At 66.5% G+C, this 13911-nt stretch overlaps 1 protein-coding gene across 3 annotated transcripts; it reads right to left on the bottom strand.

Annotated features, from left to right (window-relative positions):
• Positions 1-2467: 2467 nt before the first annotated feature.
• On the bottom strand, positions 2468-12890 carry ANO8 (anoctamin 8). Of its 3 annotated transcripts, none has more exons than XM_049808903.1 (18): positions 12603-12890; positions 9641-9751; positions 9339-9471; positions 9125-9263; positions 8726-8822; positions 8235-8351; positions 8029-8156; positions 7619-7780; positions 7259-7411; positions 7057-7183; positions 6908-6963; positions 6742-6816; positions 6338-6481; positions 5288-5959; positions 5000-5191; positions 4789-4920; positions 4325-4435; positions 2468-4205 (listed from the first exon to the last, which is right to left on the bottom strand). In XM_049808903.1, exons 1-18 carry the CDS (start codon positions 12700-12702, stop codon positions 3528-3530), a joined length of 3327 nt encoding a protein of 1108 aa, XP_049664860.1. In that variant the 5' UTR covers positions 12703-12890; the 3' UTR covers positions 2468-3527. The 3 variants fall into 3 exon arrangements, with proteins under 3 accessions (XP_049664860.1, XP_049664861.1, XP_049664862.1); XM_049808904.1 differs by having other exon boundaries at positions 7259-7336; XM_049808905.1 differs by lacking the exon at positions 6338-6481.
• Positions 12891-13911: the final 1021 nt, after the last annotated feature.

Below are 13911 nucleotides of genomic sequence, written 5' to 3'. Positions count from 1 at the left end.
GTCTGTGCTACAGTTGTGCTGATTTCCAAATGCATTCATTTCTTATTAATCAGCGCACAGTGTGCCATTAACAAGCTTTATTGGGTATTTTTAGTTAAACCACCCCGTCCTTGGCCAGTTGCACATCACAGCTGGGTGTCTGAGAGCAGCTCAGAGCTTTCTGTCGTTCACAACTGCTTTTAACTCTTCTGGTTCATTCAGCACATGCAGTACCAGGCTGGTTTTTGCAATGCAACATCCAGCTTTTGAGTCTGTGTTACTTCCAACCTGTCTTTGCAACTTGAATTTTCCTCTTTTGCAAAAATATTGTCTTGTGGGGCTGGGAGAAAGTGGTTTTTCCTGAAAGCTGCATGTTGGCAGAAGGGCTGCCCTCGTGGAGTGACTGTAAATACACTGTTAGTCGAATGTCATGGCCATTGGATTTTTTTTTGCATTTATTTTTAAACTATTCCATGTTTGATACTGTGTATAATAAATTTGCAGAATTTAGAGGATTATAACTTTCTTCATTCTTCCTCTACCTGACAATACGTGCGAGAGCTGCGGCGTGGCTGCTGGAGGGCACTTTGCATCAAACTGTGCTGGTGGGGCTTGTCCTTGTGTTGCTTTCTCAGAGCTTTGCCCTGTGTTAGAGGACTGTGAAGGGTGACAGCATCCCTAACATCCCCTTCCACCTTCCCCAGGGACAGGAGATCCAAAACTTGTCCCCTGAGCAGATGTGCCATGCAAGCTGCTGCGGGCAATAATTTAGCCCATGCCTCAGGCTTGTTGAAATATATTTTTATTGCATTTCTGCAGGTTTTACAAAAATATGACAAAATAAATTAAAAAGAAATAAATAACCCCCTTCGTTTCTTTTAATTTCCAAAGAAATAAAACACAGCAAGGAAAAAAAAAAGCCTAAACCAACCTAACTCTTCCCTCCTTTGTACAGTAACTGCCTGGAAGAGTGAGATACCAGACAGGTGGCCGCTTGTAGAAATACTTTGTATAGAGAAATGTTTAAAAATGCCCTGGACTTGCGGGGTCCTGGCAGCAGCGGGACCCTGTCCTCTCTGGCAAGCGGTGCAGGAATAGATGGTACCAGGACTGTTACTCTCAGGAGGGAAATGGGATAAAAGAAACTCCCTTTAAGACCAGCATGTGTTCAAGAGTGGCAGAGATGAGAGCTGGCCCCAACCAGCCAAACCCAAGCAGAGAAACTAAATGAAATGGAGAAAGGGAGAGTGCTCTGCACCTCTGGCTGTGGTCCTGCCTGATTTTTGGGATGTGGGCAGGCAGGGCAGGCAGAGCAGCCAGGTGTGGGGTGAGCTCTGGGCTCTGTAGAGCCCCGAAGGCCAGGCAGCTGTGCAGCAGGGGTGGGTGTTTTGGGTTACCTGGTACCCCCAGCCAGGCTGGGGTCTTTTTTCCTGCCATCACTTAACGTGCAGCTGCTCCCGCTCCAGTGCATGGCCGTGCTGGTCTCGCTGGGTTTCTGAGGGCCCGTGTGCCCCAGTTTCCCAGCACCACAGAGCACAGTGCTCCCTTTTCCCTGCCCTCGCCCCAGAAATCTCTCCCTCATCCTCTGCTCCTCGCACCTAGGAGAGGGCATGGCTGGTGTGGGAGGGCGAGGGGGGACCACTGGCCCTGTAAGCCCCGGGGAGCGGGCTCTGCCCGACCTCCACAGCTGTCTGTGGGGAGCCAGCCCTGGCCCCTGCGGTCCCAGGGACAGCAAAGCTCAGGGCTGTCCCCAGTTGCTGCGGGGATCTTGTCCCCGGTGGTGGGGACGGTGCCCTTGGCCCCGGAGAGCATCTCCCTGCCTGCGTTGGACCGTCGGAGCACCTCGGCTCTTGCGCTGGCTGAGCGGAGCAGCAGATAAAGCCTTTGCCCTCTCCTGCCCTTATTGCTGTATAAAATGGCTTGATTCAAAGACCAAAAAAAAATTTACATGATGTGTGGAAAGAGACGGGGGGAAAAATACAACCTGACGTTTTCTACAGCCCAGGCCTTGGGGAGAGAGGGGTGCGCAGACCCCGCATGACCGCCTGGGCCTGGACCAGGCACAGTGATGGGGCGGCCGCCCGGGCGTCTCCCCCGGCTCCCGGCAGCCCCCCGCCTCTCCCCTGCTTGCTTTGGAAATGGTTGGTGGCTGGTGGGCAGAGAGCGGAGCTGGTGGTGAGGGACAGGAGGGAGCTGGCAGGGCTGGATGTCCCCAGCCAGGTCACCAGTGGGCACCGTGTTGGGGTACCACCACCCTGTACTGGCCCCTAAAGCGAAGCAGCACCGAGCAGAGCCACTGAAAAGCGAGGAGCAGCTGTGTTGCAGCCCCCTCCCCGCACAGCCAGAGTGAGGACGGCGGCTGTTAAAGCACTAAGACTAGACCCAGCGATGGCAAAACCTTCACCCCAGCAGAAGCGAAGCTGCTCCCACCCCCCCCACCCTGCCCTTGCGGAGACCTTGTGTTTCCCACCCACCCAGCCTCGCTCCTTCTCCCGGGCTCCGGCACGATCTCCGTCTGCGAGTGTCTTATTGCAAAATAATTCCACGAAATAAGAAAGTGGAGAGGGGAAGGGACTGTCCCGGCTCGCGTTGCAGTCGCTGGGGCTGCTGCCCACACCTGGCCGGGCTCTGCCAACCACGGCACCGGTGCCAGCTCTCGCCTCCGCTGCCTCAAGCCGTCAGACGAAGAAGGGGAGAGAGTCGCTTGCGTTGGGTTTTGTTTCAGTTTTAGTGCAAGAAATGCTGCCCATGCATGGGAATCCAGGTGGCTGGAGCTGGCCGCTCACCCCCCTCCCTCCCGGCTGTCCAGGCTTTGGGCAGGAAAACGTCCCAGTGCTGGGAAGGAATCCACGCAGAGGCTGCCGGGAGCAGGACGGAGCAGGGCACGGCCCCAGTGCCGGTGGGACCCTGGGCGATGGCTGTATGATGGCAGGGGCTGTAGGCACGGGTGAATCGGGCTCCTCTCGCCACTGCTCCTGCGAGCGCCGCAGTCTCGTCCCTCCGTGATCAGAGATGTGGTGCTGAGCCTGGCGGGCTGGTCCTGGTGGATCTGGCAGCACCGAGCTCCTGTGTCTCCTGAGGCTGGACCGCAGCATCTCCCTGTGCTGACTCCTCAGGGTGGTGGGTGCGGTGCTGGCGGCTGGGACCCCAGGTTTATGGCGCAGAGCCAGACCGGGCCATCTCCCACCCGTGAGCGTGTGGAGGAGCACAGGAGGGAAACCTGTCGGGATGCTCTGTCCGAAGCTGCGGCCAGACTGACGGCGCTTTGCTCAGGTGTCCTTGGTGCAGGATGCGGCCGGATCCCTGCCAGAGGTGGGGCCAGGGCGGCAGCGGGTCCCAGCAGAGGGGCTGGAGGGACACGAGGGGACGCGGCAGAGGGGGGACGGTGCAGAGTGAGGGGCCAGCGCTGGCACCCTGTGGGCTCAGCCCAGCCCTGCGCTCCCTGCAGCAAGGGACGGCGAGGGGAGGCGAGAGGGTGACGATGTCCACGGCTGCCTGAAGAGGGGAGTGGGCAGCCCTGTTCGCTCCCGCTCCCCCAAAAGGTCTGGTTAGAGTTTATAGCCCCCGTTCTCCTCCTCCACCCGGCTCTCCGGCTCCTCTCGGCCCCCCTCCTCCGGCACCCCATTGAGATGGGACTTGCTGGGAACCGGCCGCTCGCCCGTGTCCGCCGAGGGGCCGGGCCGGGGCTGGGGGGAGGCGGTGGCTGCGGTGCCGTTGCCCCCGGCCCCTTCGGACTTGCCAAAGTTGAAGAGCTTGCCGGGATTGAATGGCTTGGTGGGCGACTGGACCTTCTCAGTCCCCGCGTCCCGCTTAGTCTCGGGGGATTTCAGGAACTTGAAGCTGAGGAAGCCAGGGAGTTTGTTCTCACTGCCGGTGGGGGACTGGGGGGACCTGGCAGTGGCCGTGCTGCCAGCCCCTGTCCCCCCAGAGAGGAATTTGCCCTGCAAAGGGATGATCTGCTTCAGCTTCATCACGTTGTTAGTGGCCAAGAGGGAGCTGGGTCGCTTGGGCTTGTCGGAGCCGTGCGAGGTGCCCCCGGAGCCCTTCCCTTTGCTCTGGCTCTTCTCGTGGGCCGGGTCCTGCCCGGCGGCCTCGGGCTTGGCCTCGTCACGGCTGGACTCACGTTCCTTGCGGGCCTGGTACTCGGCATGCCGCTGCCTCTCCTCCTCCTCCCGCTTGCGCCGCTGCTGCTGCTGGAAGTGGTGCTGCGCCTGCCGCTCGTGCTTCTGTCAAGGGGGAACACGTCAGCCCTGGGGACACCCTGGGAAGCCCACCCGCCCCAGGGATGTGGGTGTCCCAGCTCCGTGCTTGGCCCCAAGGAGGGTCCCACCCCGGCATCACCTACCTTAAAGGCCTCGCGGCGCTGGTACTCCAGCTTGGCCATCTCCTCAGCCACCCAGGCAGGGATGTCGGGGATGGCCACTTGGATGATGTACTTCAGGAACAGGGCGAAGTGCTGCGGAGGGAACGTGGGTCCGGCTGAGCATCCCCACCCCAGCCCCATGGGCACCGCTGTCCCCTCCCAAAATGCACCCTGCAAGGAATGGGGGGGCCAGAGAGGCCCTACAATAACAGCCTGGGGGATTCTGGGCCCCACTGCAGTGCCTGGCAGCACCCACCACCTGCAGGGAGGTGCCTGGGGTTGCAGGGGAGGGTCTAGGGCTGGGACCTCATCCCTGGAGGGGAAGGTCTGGGGACCCTTTGGCTGTCTGAGCCAAGGCAGTGCCTTGTCACGTACCGGGAGACCCTACAATAACAAATAACCACGGAGCGGGCAGCGGGTACAAGCCCCGGGCGCAAGCACCGTACCTCCAGCACCACCACGGAGATGATGGCTCCCTCGGGGCTGAGCCAGGGGAAGAGGCGCTGGAGCTGCCCACACTGGGCGATCAGGTAGCAGTTGACCACGATGGCCAGGACGCCCATGGCCTCCATCACCTTCTGCAAGAGCGATGGTGCCGGGGATGAGTCCTCTGGCCAGCCACATGACCCACTGGGCCCCCCCGTCACCCCAACCCACCTGCCACTGCCCGATGCTCTCGACCCGCTGCCCGAAGGGACGCTGGAGCCCCGTGCACAGCTTGAAGGCATCGCTCCGGATCTCGATGATGTTGTTCACCAGGGCGCACATGGCAGCCAGGGGAAAGGCGGAGGAGAAGAGCACCACGTAGCCGAACTGGATGAACATCTCCTGGTAGTCCTGGAAGGTGTCCTGGGGAGGAAGAGGAGGAGGAAGAACATGTTGCAATGGGGCTGGTGGAGGCTACACTACACCCCACCAGGGCCGTGCCCTTCTGGGGCCGCTCACCTGATACTTCTTCATGCAGCTTTCCACCTCTGCCTGCGTCAGCTGCGTGGAGTAGTCCTCCTCCGGTGGGTCAATCCATGACGCCCGGTTGCGCCTCCGCCCTTCCTCCTCACCATCCTCCTCCTCCCGACTCTCAGCTGTCCGCCTCCTCCGGCCGGCCCGTGGGACCACCGCCGGCTCCGCCGCCTTGACTGGGCTACCGGGGGGGCCTTCGGCCTCCTCCTCATCCTCACACAGCTCAAAGACGGAGGCGGGGTCCATGCCCTTCTCCACCATGGTGGGGCTGCCCTCCTCAAGAAAGCTCTCGTCCTCGGGGCCCCCGGGCTCCCCGCCGCGCCGCTCCGCCTTCTCGATGAAGCTCACCTTCTTCAGCTTCAACCCGCAGTCCAGGGCACTCTCCTCTTCCGAATCCGACTCACGCCGCTCTTCCTCCTCCTCCTCTTCCTCCGGCACCCCGCAGCCCCCATTCAGACACTTCTTCTCCCCCCGTGACCCCTCAGGGGGGGCTGGGGGGTGGCGGTGGGGGGCGAGCAGATGGAGGACGGCGTGGGCGAGCTGGCGGAGGCTGCAGAGGTTGAGGTCCCCCCGGCGCAGCCGGCGGTACAAGTGGGGCTGCGACACCTCCCTGACGTTCTGCAGGAACTGGCGGGTGATGAGCAGCGTGGCCAGCATCTGCGCGGGGACACGGGGCGCACGCTGTCACCCGGGGAGGGGGGACAGCACCTGGGGCGGGGGGGGGTGTGTTGTGTGTCCCTGCATCCTCATCGCCTGCCCCCCGTGGGGTCCCTGCTCCTCCCCGTGGCCGTGCTGGTGGAGCAGGACACCCAAGCCTGGTTTCCCCCCGCCTTGCCTCTTGTGACTCCCCCCCCCATTGGTGACAAGTGATGGGACGGGACGTCAGCGGCACTGGAGTCGCATGTGCCACCGCCAGCTGGAGCAGAGCTGGGGCTGGGGACACCCGTGTCCCTCCCGGGGGTAGCGGGGGTCCCGGGGTGGGGTGCAAGGGGTGGGGTGCGGGGAGATGCCCGGCCCCCCCCTCCCCGCTCCTACTTTGGATACTCCCAGTCTCCAGCAAAAGCCCAGGAGGCCCTTAAAGAAGATGAGAGAGAGGTGGAGGTGGAGGAGGATGGAGGGAAGGAGAGCGTCTTTGAGCTGACGCACGAGGCTTTGGGAGAGAGAGAAGATGAGCAGGAGCTGTGGAAGGGACAGAAGAACAGACAGACAGACAGACAGAGAGAGACCGTGAGCAGGAGCAGGAGCTGGGGACCCGGCGCAGCCTCCGGCCGGGAGCACAGCAGCCAGGGACCGTGGCGGGGGCATGCGGGGACACCGGCCCCCCGGGAAGGCGCGGGGGGGACGGTGGCAGGATTGGGTGGAGGACATCCGTCTGTCTGTCCGGGCGATGCCGGGGGGGGCTCAGGCCGGCCCCGCCGCCCCCGGGCACGGCCCCTTACCTCCTTCAGCCGCTCCATGTCTTTGAGGTAGAAACCGATGTAGAAAAGACTCAGGTATGAATTTACAAACTGAAACTGCGGGAGAGAGGGGGGTGAGCGCGGGGTGGCCGCCGGGACCCCCCCGGTCCCCTCTGTCCCCTCCTGGGGCCACCCGGCCCCTTCTCACCAGGACGATTTTGATGATGAGGTGTTTCTCGTAGGCACTCTGCAGGCGGTAGTTTTCTGCAAAGCAGAGGAGGGGGGTTCAGGATGGGGCTCGGGGGGTCCCAGCACCCAGCCCTGCCGGGAGCACCCCTGGGTGCCACCCCCACGCACCCATGTCGTTCAACCAATACGCAATCTTCTTGTAAACCTCGTCGCAGGCAGTGACGATGACGGCCAGGACGATTTTGGGGAGGAAACGGATGATCCGGGGCAGCTCCTGGATGCTCAGCACAAACTCCTGCAGGGATGGGGATGGGGTCAGGGGCAGCACGGAGGGGGCTGGAAGCCCGGTGCGGGCAGGATGAGGACCCACCTGGAGCTGGAAGCAGCCCAGCATGAGGAGGAAGACGAGGGAGAGGCAGGCGAGGCAGACGGGGAGGCTGACCAGGCACTGGAAGAGCAAGCGCTTCCATGGTGGGTAGTAAAACTCCTCCGCGCTGGTCACAGGGCTGATTCTCTTAATGCCCTAATGGGGGCGGGGGTGGGGGGGTGGGGTGGTGTGGGACATGGCAGCGTGTGACCCTCCCCACGGGATCCCTCCGTGACCCCAGCACTGGTGGGACCCAGCACAGACCCCCCACGGGTGGCTCGTCAGGGTCAGGGAGGGGCTCAGCTGGACCCCAGCCCCAGGGACGCCCCCCCAGGCATGGGAACCCCCCCTGCCAGGGCTTACCCTGAACTGGGGCCGGGGCTCCTCGATGGACTCGGCCGGGGTGTCCAGCGTCCCCCACTTGTAGGCGAACTCGGCCCCGCGGCGTTTCCACTCCTCGAGGAAGAGGGTGGCCCAGATGACGTTGAAGATGGCGAAGACCACGCAGCAGATGTCCTGGCTGGTCTGCAGGACGGATGGCACCAACTGCACCGGGGTCGGTCCCCTCCTGTCCCCGACACCCCCCCCACAGCCCTGGGGAGCCGCACGGTGCTGCTCCAGCCCCAACACGGTGGGCTTGGGTGCCTCCCAGCTCAGCAATTGCAGTATTAAAGCATCACAGGGAAAGCCCAAAGCAAAGAGGGATGGACGACCCCCCCCCCTCCCATGGTCCCCAAATGCAGGGATTTACCCCATTTCCCCACCTCTCTCACCTGGTCACTCTCGGTGAAGGTGTAGAGGATGGAGCCGAAGACGGCGGGGTACACCATGGCCGAGGTGTAGAAGCCCAGCCAGGCGAAGTACATGGCGATTTTCACCCCAAAGTAGTCGCAGATCTCATCTGCAGGGGCCGAGGGCAGCGTAAGCGGGGCTGGGACCTCCCAGACCCCCCCCCCATGCCACCCCCTCAACACCTTACCGAGCGGCTGGGCCTCGCAAACCGCCTGCACCCATGTCTTCATGAGCCGCTTGAGGATCCTCTGCTCGTGCAGGGGGAAGACCTGCTGGATGACGCCGCGGGCTGCCAGCTCCGGGACTGCACCGCGGGGCACAGGGTGAGGGACGGGCTGCAGGGACGCTGCCAGCCTGCCCCCCCCCCCATGGGTGTCCTCAAATGGCCCTGGTGTGGCGGGGTTTGGAGCAGGGACAATGGGGAGGACGGATTTGGGGTGACCATGGTACATTGGGGGCTCTGTGCCCAGCCGCAGCACTGCCCGGCCACAGCACGGCACAGACACCACGCACCCACCACCCTGCCCGGCACACGGCCCCGGGGATGGGGACTCGCGGTGACAGGGGACCCTCACCGGGTTTATGTCCCCCAGAGCCACCATGGCACGGCATGGGCACAGGGCGGGGCAGTGGGGTGGCGGTGCCGTGCCGTGCCACGCCGTGCCGTGCCGTACTCACTGATGGGCTGCCCCTCGAGGAAGTGGATGTTGTGCAGCGACTCGCCCTGCTTGGCGCGCAGGTTCTCCAGCCAGTACCTGATGATGTTTTGCCGTTCCTGTGGCACCGCAGTGGGATTGAGACCCGGGCAATGGTCCCACCGCCCGGTCCCCGGCCCCTCTCCTGCCACACCTGCGTCCCCAGCCCCTGCCACCGTCCTGTTCCCTCCCCAGATCCGCCTTGTCCCAGTTTGGGGGATGGCTGGATTGATCCCCAGCTGGGCTGGGGCTCCCTGATCCCCTTCTTCACCTGGGGAGGGGGAGAGGACATGCATTCCTTGCCCCATGTCCCTGTCCTGCATGCCCACATCCCTGCATCCCCGCATCCCTGCCCCATGTCCCTCGTCCCCCCACATCCCACCTGAGAGGTGAAGAAGTAAAGCTCATTCTCAATGTTCTCGTAGATGTAATCCTCCTCGCAGGAGAAACTCCGCATGCCTCCGCCGAATTCGGCTTTCACCGGCTTTCGCAGCCCGATCTCATCGGCCCCACGCAGCAAACTGCGGGGAGAGGGGACACAGCTGGGGACACAGCGGGGGACACGACGGGGACTGGGGATGCAGCCAGGACCCTACCTCTCATAGGTGGCCGTGACGAAGAAGGCGTAGACACGGGTATGCTTGTGGTGCCGGACCTGGACGATGAGCTCGGGGATGCCGAGGCGGATGTGGTTCAGGAGCCAGAGCAGCGTGTGGTCGTCGGTGGTGTCTGGACGGCACCAGTCAGCGCGGTCCACGTCTCCCAGCACAGCCCGTCTCGGTCCCCATCCCTCCCCACATCCCCCATCCCCGCTGCGGGTCCGTGCCGCCATCCCGGTGCTCCACACCGGCGCCGTCAGCCCTGGCCCCCACCCCGGGTACCCTGGGCATCTCCCTACCGGGGAAAGTCATGAGCACGTCGCAGTTCTCCGTGGGCACCGTCTTCATCCAGGCCTTGTGGGACATGATGTAGCGCCCAGCCTGGAGCAGCCGCTTCCCGAAGAGCTTATCTGCCGGGGAGAGGGAGGGAGGCAGGGGGTCAGCAGCCGTGGGACCCCGCGGAGCACCCCCCACCCACAGCCCTGGGAAGCGGACCCCGAAGCACGGAGGACTCAGCCGCCGGCGCCACGGGATGGGTGCGGGGAACCCCGGCATGTCCCCGGCGGTGGCTGTCCCCAGCAGTGGCCGTGGCAGCAGGTCACGGCCCCGCTCGTGGTGACGCTGGCCCTGGCTCACGTTTCTCCTCCGGCAGCTCAGGGCGCCCAAAAAGGCCCCGACAGCTGCCGGGGAGGAGCCGGCAGCGTGTCCTGGCATCCCTGGGGTGCTGGCTGCCGCAGGATGCCCTGGGGTGCCCCCCTGCAGCCCCCCCCCAGACCCCTCACCTCTGCCCGCAGCCCCTCGGCGGGGCCGGGATCCGGCAGGGCCGCGGCTCTGGGAGATGGGAAACCGCAGGAAAAATGGGGAGAGCGAAAAAGCAGCCGGTCTCCATGGAAACCCGGGGAGGCCCCGTACTGCCGCGGCGAGGCGGGATGGGGACGGTCCCCAGGGTCCCCTCATCACCCCTCGGTGGGAGCCGGTGCAGGGACACGGCCCCTGGCCTGCTGCAGGGCGCTCACGCCGCGGGGACACGCTGTCCCCGGTGCCCAGCGTCCCCATCGTGCCTCCCGGGGTGGATGGGGACAAGGTGCATCCCAAAATGCTGCCCGGAGCTGGCAGAGAGGGCAGGATGAGGCTCCCTGATGGTGCTGGAGTGGGTCCCCCCACGGGACACCATTTCTCCCTGCCCCACACCGTCAGTGCGCCCAGCCACCTCTCTGCCTCAGTTTCCCCTCCTAAGCCAGGGCGGCAGAGCCAGGATGGGGTGGGTGGACCGATGCCCAGGGGACGTCACGGCCTCTCCGGCTGCCCCAGGGCTGGGAAGGTCCTGGGGCTCCGGAAACACTGCTCACACCTCCCAACCGGACCTGCCGGCCCCGAAAAACAGGAAATGCCAAACCTGCTCCGGCAGCTCAGCCCCAGGGGATGCACCCCGCCTCCGGGCACCCCCAGACCCCCGTGGGCTGGGGGAGCAGAGCAGGGTCCCGCCACCAGCCAGGCTGAGACCTGACAAACTCATCGCCTGAGTTGCCGTCACCAAGGGGCCGTGGCGCCGGGCTCTGAAAGGCCGCCCTGTCCTGGCACCGTGGGCGAAAGCCGGGGCCGGCGCCAGGCTGCCAGCCAGCCGCCCCCGAAGCGGGACCCATCCTGCACCCCAAGGCACGTCCCGCATCTTGGGCCCAGTGCTGCCGGGGTGCCGGGGCGGGTGCACGGTGCCGGTGACTCGGCCGCGCTCGCCGGGCAGCTCGCCGACACCGGTGGGGTGAGCTCACCCACCCTGAATTATTTACACCCTGCCGGGAGCGGTGTAACCCAGCCGGCAGCGCGGGCAGCGGGTGGTGGGGGCACCGCGGGGGCCCAGCCGGCGGGCACGGCCGGGCAGCGGCGGAGGCAGCCGGCGAAGCCTGCACACGCGTGTGTGCCAGCGTGCAACCCGGGGCGATGCTGGGTGGGCGCCCACCCCGAGGCCTCGGCTCCGGGTGCAGGAGGATTTTTCCTACCCAAGGTCACGGGAACAGACGTGGCTGAGCCGCAGAGGGGTCCCCAGCGCCGCTCCTGCCCCCCCAACCTCGGCTGGACACGGGGGGCCGGATCCTGCCTTCACCCCGCTCCGGCCACAGGGTCCTTCTCGCCCCGCTGCCGGCGAAAGCGGCCCCCAGCCCCCTCCCGGCACCCGGTGCCATCACCAAACCCGCACGAGGGGTCCGCCGGTGGAGCGCCGGGATGGAACCCCGCAGCATCCCAGCCCTTCCGTCCCCTCCTTCCCCGCTCGTCCCCGCGGCCACCCGCTCCCACCTGGAACGCCGAGGCCGTGCCGCTCACCTTGGCTCTCTGGGATAAGGTCACGGGAGCTGCAGCGTGCCGGGGACGGGCACGCCACTGCCCCGCCACCGAGCGGAGCCCGCGACCGCCGGGGAAGGAGGCGTTCGGGGAAGCGGCGATGCCGCCCGCCACGGGCGGCCGCGTCCCGGGGGGGGACACGAAGTGGGTCACCCTCCCGCAGGCAGGAGTCCTGCTCGGCCGCACGGCGGGCAGCAGGCCCTGCCTGCGCTGCCTCGTCCCGGGGACCCCCAACCCGGCCGTGGGGCCGTCACCTGCCCCCGGGGCCACAGTGGGGGGACCCCAACCCCAGGTTGGGGACCCCAACACAAAGCTTCTGTCCTGCACCCGCTGCCCAGCTCTGTGCTGGGGGGGGGCAGGCAGCCGGTCTTGGGGGGTGGGGGGGCATGGGCCTGTCCTGGGGGGGCAAATGGACCTTTCCTGGGGGCTGCGTGGCCTGGAGGTGATACGGGGGGGGGGGGGGGTGCGTGGACCCTGTGCTGGGGAGGTCACTGCTGCGTCCTCCGGGACACAGACCTGTGCGTGGGCCCCATCCTGGGGGGGGGAGCACGGACCAGTGCCGGGGGGCCAGGCACAGCCCCGATCCCCTGGAGGACCACAGCCCCCCCTGGGGGTGCAGGGATAGGACCCCCGGGGGGGGTGCAGGGAGGGCACGGAGCTACCCTGGGGGGTGCACGGAGCCCTCCGGGGGGGGTTGTGTGTACGTGTGTGTGTGTGTGCTCAGATCCCCCCCCCGGGGGCACGGCCCCCCCACCCCGTCCCCGGGGAGCCGCATCCCGCCGACATCCGCATCGAGCCGCAGGGTGCTGCCCCCCCCCCCCCCATTCCCCCCCCCCCCCAGCAGCCGCCGCCCGCAGCCCCGACCCGACCCCCGCCCCCCCCCCCCCCGGCGGCGGGGACCGCTCCCGCCCGGTTCCACCTTACCCAGGACGCCGGTGGGAGCCGCCGGTTCCGTTCTTTCCTCTCCAACCGGGACCCGCCGGGGTCGGTCGCCGTCCTGCGCTGTTACCGGCGGCTCGGGCATGGTGCGGAGCTCCGCGGCGGCTCGGCGGCGGGGATCGGTGCATGGGGCCGCCGGGGCTCCGGGCTCGGGGCCGGAACCGGGACCGGGACCGGGGCCGGTGCCGCCGCCGCCGCCGCCGCCGCCGGGCGGGAGGAGGGACAAAGGCGGCGGAGCGGAGCGCCGCGCTCCCGGCCCCTTTAATTGTCTGGTTGGCCGCCGTCTCCCCAGCGCCGGTCGCACCGGCCACGCGTGTCCGGCCGCGCCCCGTGGGGTGGTCCTGCGGGGGGGTGGGCGGTGGCTCACCCCCCCCCTACCCCACCGTGGGGGGGAGGGGGACACACGGAGCATCTTGCCCCCGCGGGGCTGCGTGTCACCAGCATCCCCCCCCCGGGGCTGCCCCACGTCCCCCCCGAATCTGCCCCCCCCCCCACCGGGGCTGCCCCCTGTATCCCCAACCCCCCTCTCCCCTGCCTGCCCCCAGAGCTGCCCCCTAAACCCCCCCGCACCCCCTCGGGGCTGCCCCATATCCCCCGCATCCCCCCCCCCCCATCCCCCGTGTGTCTCCCCCCTCCGTGTCCCCCCCCCCCCGGCCCCGGCACGACGCCCAGCCCCGCGGGTCAGGCTGTTCCCTGGGGCGGGCCGGGGAGGGGGGGATGTTTTTTTTTTTGGGGGGGGGGGGGGCAGGCCGGTAACCCGACCGGGGCTGCACGCTGCCTCCCTGACCTTTCAGGAGCCCTCTTCTGCCCCCCCCCTAGCCCGACCCCCTCACTCGGGGGGGACACAACACCCCCATCCACCCCCCCCCTCCCCCAGGACCGGAGGGTCTTGGGGCGCAGCGCACATTGGGGTGGGGATGGGGGGGGTACCCCGGTGCCAGGTCCCTTCCCCCCCCCCCCCCCAGCCCTCCCCCCCCCCCCCCAGCTCCGCGCACGCCCGCGGCTATTTTGGGGCAGGGGCTGGGTGCCAGCGGTGAACGGTGCCACAAGGAGCCGTCCCCTCCGCTGGCATCTCTGCTTCGGCAGCTGGGGGGGGGCTGGGGGGGGGCACACAGGCTGGCACATCTCCCAGGCCAGGCCTGGCCACTGTCCCTGCCTTGGCTGGGCACGGGTGGGGTGCTTCCCCCCCCCCCCCCTCCGGCTCCGGCAGAGCCTGAACCCCCCATGAGACCCTCGTGGGACCCCCGTGGGTGGGGTCCAGCTGCTGGGTGGGGAGGAGAAGGCTGAGCCGCTC

Source organism: Accipiter gentilis, chromosome 8 (assembly GCF_929443795.1).
Source record: "Accipiter gentilis chromosome 8, bAccGen1.1, whole genome shotgun sequence".
NCBI lineage: Eukaryota > Metazoa > Chordata > Aves > Accipitriformes > Accipitridae > Astur > Astur gentilis.
The sequence above is the reverse complement of the archived record's forward strand: the minus strand, read 5'-3'. Positions and strand labels throughout refer to the sequence as shown.